The sequence below is a fragment of the Falco naumanni genome, chromosome 6 (assembly GCF_017639655.2).
Source record: "Falco naumanni isolate bFalNau1 chromosome 6, bFalNau1.pat, whole genome shotgun sequence".
NCBI lineage: Eukaryota > Metazoa > Chordata > Aves > Falconiformes > Falconidae > Falco > Falco naumanni.
Genome location: NC_054059.1, coordinates 43,245,960 through 43,252,818, shown reverse-complemented (window position 1 = coordinate 43,252,818; position 6,859 = coordinate 43,245,960). Strand labels below are relative to the sequence as shown.

At 46.7% G+C, this 6,859-nt stretch overlaps 1 protein-coding gene across 10 annotated transcripts in view; it reads left to right on the top strand.

Annotated features, from left to right (window-relative positions):
- The first annotated feature begins 2,581 nt into the window (after positions 1-2,581).
- EPM2A (EPM2A glucan phosphatase, laforin) overlaps positions 2,582-6,859 on the top strand; it is a 57,155-nt gene continuing 52,877 nt past the window's right edge. For 4 of the 10 annotated variants that reach the window (XR_005828361.1, XR_005828362.1, XR_005828360.1 and 1 more), the window contains exon 1: positions 2,582-6,132. Coding sequence is in view for 2 of the 10 variants with exons in the window: in XM_040597303.1 (XP_040453237.1) it covers positions 5,871-6,132 (262 nt within the window). In the remaining 8 variants the exon portion in view is untranslated. Of the gene's footprint in view, positions 6,133-6,223; positions 6,777-6,859 lie in introns of those variants that run through there. The other 6 variants (XM_040597302.1, XM_040597306.1, XM_040597308.1 and 3 more) reach the window with 6 other exon arrangements.

Here is a 6,859-nt window from a genome sequence, read left to right as displayed (position 1 = left end):
GTCAGTTTTGGAGCTAGAAATGTATTGCTTAAGAGCATATTGAGAAGAAACTGTTCTTCTTTTACCTTTCCCATGGTTGCTTTGCAAACAAACAAGTGCATTCTCTCACCTTTTAGACAACAGCAACTGGATTTTTATTGTTCCTGAATTCAAGATCAATAATTTATTAATTTGTATTCTGAAGACAGCAAATTATGAGTAACTTACAATACTTAAGTGATGCTGTGATCTTAAAAGACTGTGCCAAATGTTTTGCCCTCTAACACTGTGTGTGACTTTCTGAAATACTGTTGGTCATACGTGAAGCACCTGCAAGAAGAAAGTCTGCATAATGAACATGAAACAGTAACTTTTTCTTAAAAAGGTCACAGGAGTATAACGTACAGGAACTTTCTATCAACCGGTAATTTGCTGGGCATCCTAAGAACACTGGAACCATGCTGCTACAGATGGTGCGTTAGACTGGAGCACAGTTAGTAGGTTCTGTGTGCATCTGCTTTTGAAAGTGGAAGGATTATGTAAGTCTGCACAAAAAAAGGCACCTTCTTCTACTTAAAAAATTAATCTGTCATACTGCAATACTGCACATCAATTTCGGGTCAGATTGCACTTTCCTAAATAATGGAATAGAAGTTTTGGTATTCCATAAAATCAGGTGTTTGGTTTTACACTGTGCCTTGTTTCAAAAGGGCTGAAACACATTTTCTTTGTTGTTTTTCTTTTTTCCCCCTCCAAGGTAGGTATTTTAATGAGAAACTTGATGTACCATGGTGGTAAAAGGCTGGTTTCAAACAATGTACCTTATAATGAGTTGACATTTTAACAATTTACTGTTACATACTGTTTTTCACTCAAGAAGCTCAAGGCACTTTGCAATCATCATATCTTTACTCTCCTACAGGAGTTTCCACAAGCCCTCCCAGTAAATCCTTGGCCTCTCTTCTGTCCCTTTGTGCCAGGCTGAACAGGCATTACTGTTAGGGCTCCCAGAACGCTGGGTTTGTTTAGCGACACATTACCCCGGTGCAGATGCTTCACAGATCTGTGAGGCTGGCCTGGAGCGTCCCTTCAACAGCTGTGTCGGTCACTTTGAAACAGGACAGGAGCCACGTGCTGGGCTTGTCTGTGATCTTTGTTGATCTCTGGGCAGTGATGAGGCTGATACAGCATAGTGAAAGGGCCCTCTGCTGAAATATGCTGGCACTTTCTCCAGCTCCCACAACATTTGAGGCTGGGAAGGATGGGAGATGGCTTTATTGGATTTTGAAAAAAACAAACCTACCAGAACAGTTATTCCTGTGCGTGTTCACGTAATGTTTACTGCAAAGTTACTGCGTATTTATGCTGCCTAGTTACTTCTGAAAACAATTTTATAAATATATATATATATATTTTTTTAAGGAAATATGCTCCACAAAACCCCATGCAAAAGTGAAAATAATCTCCTGTAGTTTCCTCCCTATTACTACAATAAAAATTTCCAACACAATTCCTAAAATGGTCAGGCATGCCAGAACTTCTGTAGCTTAGTCTGCATAAAAGGCTGTTACTAGCACTAAGCAGTTAAAACAGTTCATGCAGTTATCACTGCTTTGACACAGCACCTAAACCTAAAAAATAGGAATAACAGTGCTGATCTGGTTACAGGTTCTTGAATTGCTTAGTCTTCTTTCAGTCTTCAGACTATAAAGGTAAAAATCTCAGCTTTTCTTTTCTTAGCTGATGTACTGTCAAATTAGAACAAACAGTGAAAGCGTTAGTTCATACTTCTATTGGAATTATCACAAGAAGGACAATGATACTTCAGTATAAAGCACTGATTAGATTATTAATCAACACTCACTTAGAAGAGTAGTCTTAAATTATTTGTATTAACTAGTTATTTCTATATTTAGTTCAATCTCTTTGACGAAACATAGACTAAGTTTTTCAGCAATGAACTTTTTACCTAAATCACTAATGCATGTAAATCAGCTTACCACATAATACATTTTCCCCTTTACAAGCAAGACTATACAGTGTGCTGCCTTTCTCTTTTCTGTAATTAGCAAAACATTTGGAAATTGCAGTAACACTTTCTCCATATCTTTAAAAGAGAGAAAATTACCTAAAAAGGGAAGAAAGGCTCGTCTAGGAGGCACACAGCCGATCTAAACATCACCCACAATGTGCAGTCAGGAACACCCCCACTCCCCCTCCCTTCTCCAAGCAGATCCTCTCAGTATTTGTGTTTTGGTTTTGTTTTTCAAACTCTGTCTTCACTACAGATTTCCCTACTTGGAAATATTACTGAGATCGCTGTACAGCAACAACAGATAAAGCTGTGCCAAGCAGCAAAGCGGCCCATGCCGTAAAAGTTTGTAATCAGTAAAGAACACGTACACTACACAGGCTACGCCAACATGGAAGTTCATCTGTCATTTTAGTTCAGATAACTCTGTGCTATTTCTATACCTAGTAGACACTTTTCAAATATGAATTGTGAAGAAAAATACAACTTTCCTCTTGGAAAGCTGAATTTTGGACTGCTGCATACTGTCAAACTTCTTAATTAGTGTCTTTATTACAATTTCAGCCAGTAATACTTTGTCCAATTTTCCTGAATGTAACAAATAGTTCAAAATTGAGTTCACAAAAATACCAGAACAATTTTATGCCAGGAAAAGACAGTATAAGAAATTAGAGGGACTTCTGTAGGATAAGAAAACAACAAATGTATCTTTCCTGACTGGGTAATCATCCACAGCAATGGGATTTGTATAAACACTGAATCTCAACATTAGTATTTCAGTAAGGCCCTATGTGGAAAGTTAGATTTACAATTCTGCAAAAGTTAGCACACAGCAACAGAAAATGCCTTTTAATGTTTTACATGTACATAAATATAATCACAGCTCCAATTTTTGGACATTCAAACTTTTCCTTAGAACCCTTTTAGCTACAACAGTTAGGCAGGAACACATGACTTAACTATTGATGGTAAGTTGGTACAAAGCCTCAGTGATTTGTCCCATGGAATCATCAACACCTGCACAAATTTTGAATAAACCACCCATCAAGGCTAACTAGCTGGAAATTACATAAGGCTAGACCTACCAAGCACAATTTGGAAGAAATCCCACAAAGCAATTGATTCTTACAGAGATTGCAATACTAAAGCTATGGAAAAATAATCTTTATTGTACGGTTCTTTCCATTTAGTCAGTTACAAACACAGTATTGCCAAACACCTGGGATGGTAACAGTGACAATAAATTGAAGGCTTAAAAATAAATTGGGCACTAAGCATCACTATGTTGCTAATTTACTGTTAGATTTTAGGTAAGTCAAGGCTTCCGCTTAGATGCTGTAGGGTAAGTATATATTGCTAGATGCTAAACAGCTGTTAAGAACACAAAAGCACAGCATTTATTATTACAAATCAGACAGGCCACCAAGACAGTAGTTTGTTCCCACAGGTATGAACAGTTAACAATAGTTTCTGAGACAGGTAAAAGCGATTTGATTATTAGGGTTTCGGCCCCCTTATGTCAAAGCATTTTGATGGGACCTGTAAGGCTTGCCAAGCTGGAATGAGGACTTGATATAGGAAAAAAAAAGGAAATGGTAATGTTTAATTTTGTGGCTGTAAAACAAGACTGGATTATAGAGAAGTTTTTTAGCTTTGAGAATAGCATTGAGGACTGCAGGGGAAGAGCGCCGGCCAGGCAGTACTAGGATAAGAGGTCATTCTGGCAAAGGAAACTAGTTATTAATAATTCCTTAGGAGGCTTGGGATGACACTTAAAATAAAATTCAGGGTTATGTCAATGGCCCCACAGTGGAAGTTCTTCAACAACTTCTGCAATCCCAAACACTAACAATGAATGTAACATCTCCCCTGCCCCCTCTTCCCCCACCTTTACTCTAGCTGAATTTCCAGTTTAGGAGATGACAAATCCATAGACCGTGCAAATCCAGCAATGGAAAACCCACACATTTGCCTTTGCTTCTGGGCTTAAACCCAAACCTTATGGTACCTATATAGGTCACCTACCTTGGATAATGCATTTTATCCTGTCTGCAGCCCTACTCAGTCCACAATTTCACCAATAAAAATTGCTCTTCTATTCCCACTTTCCCCAGCCATGAGTCTTCTGAGTCCCAATTCAATCTCCAGTTCTAGTTTTTATCCCAGTCTTGTAGGATCCAACAATAAATCCAGTTTTTCAGCCTTTCTTGTTTGATCTCTCAACTCTAACGCTAATTGGAACTAGGTTTTTTAGGAATCAGCAGGAAGCCAAGCTTGTCACTTTCTGTCATCTTTAAATTTTAATCTAAGTTTAATCTAACACCCGATATTGATGTCTGTCAAAATGGATTAAGGCGGAACCTGGATGAATTATTTTTAAAGCTAGTATTTGGCACATCAGGGTCGAAAGAACCATTTTTTCATTGTTCCACGTGGCTTACAGGTCTCAGATGAGGACTGAGTACTTATAGGCCTAAAGAAGTTACGGTTTGTCTAAAGGTACACTGAGCCTTAGACAACAGCCAGGAACTAAACCTTCAGATTTATCAGTGGATCCTGCAGTTTCTTAGCCCAGACTGTGACTGGAATGAACAGAAGCATATGGTTTTATGTAGACATAGAATGCTGGGGTGCTTTTAGGGCTACTGTCAAGCTTAAGCTTGAACTTTGGGATAAACCCCCAGTGTTCACTGTTAACACTCTGCTGCCCAGAATACCAAAATCAAGGAGTATGGTAAAGGGGTGGGTATCTGAAAGACAATGATGAGATAGGTTACGGGTAAGTCAACTCTAAGGCTGAGCAAAAGCAAAGATTAAAATGTAGTGCTCTGTTCCACAGTGGCAGCAGCGCTAACAGGGAGGGCTGGTGTGAGCAGAAATGCATGGAGGACAGCCAGAATTTCCTTAGCTTTGGTTATGTCTGGAAGAGTAGGGCCATATCACTTACACAAGTTCCATGAGCATCAACGAAAATGAGTTAAAGATCTCTGGAACACAAATTTGGCAGTACACACACTGCAGTGCGTCATCACCCCCGCACACAGGAAGCGGGCAGCCATCTTCTGAGGCGGAATTTCTTTGGACTCATTGCAAGGTCTTCATCCTATTCCCAGACCTTGACCTAAACAAAGTTACTGCTCCTCTGCTTCTGTCCGTGAAGGCTTCTGAAATGGGCGGATTCAGACGAGAACCCCCCTATACACGGTGGATCGCATCCTCCCGTGCGCTGTCGGGAGCACCGAGTATCGCTGCGTGGAGCTGCCCGACTCCAGCCGGCAGGGCCGGACGCAGTGCCTGCTCTCAGGAGCCACAGAAGGTTTAACAGGAACGTTTAACAAGCCTTCTGCCCTCCCCAGTATGTCACATTCCTGCTCTCACCACCCTGCCTGCCCGTCTGCAGCAAAGACATAAACACCACGGACACCGAACTCCCACCGGCGGCTAACCCGGGTGCGCGGTGCTGTGTAACGGTGCGCTCGCTGCGCTAACCGAGCCTGGGCTCGCGGCAGTAACGGCGAGTCACTCAACGGCCGGTACATGCCCACTCGCCCAGGCCTCGGCCGGGATCTACCGGCAGGGCCCGCTCCCCCTCCAGCGGGGCACCGGGGCAGGCGGTGCTCTAGCTCCCGGCCGGCGCTCCGGGCAGTCAGTCCCCCCGCCTCCGCGGGTTCCCGCCGCACCCGGGCCGGTGCAGCCCCGGCACAGGACGCCGCTCCCCGCCACGCCCGGCCGCAACCGCCCCGCCCCGCCAACCGGGCCCGGCGGGGGCGGCGTCCCGCGCGCAGCGCCCTGCCCCCGCCGGAAGTGCGGCCCCGAGCGGCGGCGCGGCCTGGTGGCGGCGGCTGCCCAGGGACCCGCCATGCTCTTCCGTTTCGGCGTGGTGCTGCCGGCCCGCATGACGGAGGGCGGCGGCGCGCTGCTGGTGGCCGGCTCGCGGCCGGAGCTGGGCCAGTGGGACCCGCAGCGCGCCGTGCCCATGAAGCCGGCGCGGCCCAGCGCCCCGCTGCCGGCCCAGGAGCCCGCGCTGTGGCTGGCGGAGGTGACGCTGCCGGACGAGGACGCCTCCAGCCCCTTCTGGTACAAGTTCCTCCGGCGGCAGGGCGGCGACCTGCTCTGGGAAGGTAACGGGCGGCCGGGCGCCCTCGGGCCGCGGGACGGGCCCCGCTGGCGGCTGGGCGGAGCCGGCGCCCCGCCCAGGGGAGGGGCTGGCGGCGGGGCCAGGCGGGGGGGAGCGGCCGGGCGGCGGCGCCCTGGGCCCCGGTGAGGCGGGGGGAGCGCGTCGGGCGCGGGCTTCAGCCGGCGCGGTGCCGCCGGGGGCCCGCCTGGAGCGGTGGCTCGGCGTTGGGCGGAGCTCTCCGCCCTGGGGGCATCGCTTGCCCCGCTGGCGGCTCCGAGAGCCCCGCGCCTGGCCCCGAGCATCGCCCGGGCAGGGTCCGGTCCGAGGGGCCGGCCCCCAGCTGGGTGCTGCGGGGGCGGCGGGGACGGCGCTGGCCGCCGCCTGCGCGGGGTGGCCCGAGTCCGGCTGCGGGCAGAACCTGCATGTCGTGACATGCCGTGAGCACTCGCTAACAAAAACGGTTTGTTACCATGTGGCGGAGGACGGTGAGTGCAGAAGGAACCTGCGCTTCTAGGTTGGTAAAAGCCCTCTGAAGCAGTTGCATTGGGTTTTTTCTTACTTTAGCACCCGTTGTCTTTTTTTTTTTTTTTTTTTTTTCTTTCTTTCCCCAGAAGTAAAGAGCTCAGAGTTTCGTACTTGCGCTTTAAGGTGCGATCTGTTACTTTTTTTTTTTTTTTTTTTTTCCAGTAAGCTGAAATGTCACGGTGGCATTTTCAGGCTGGTAAATTTTA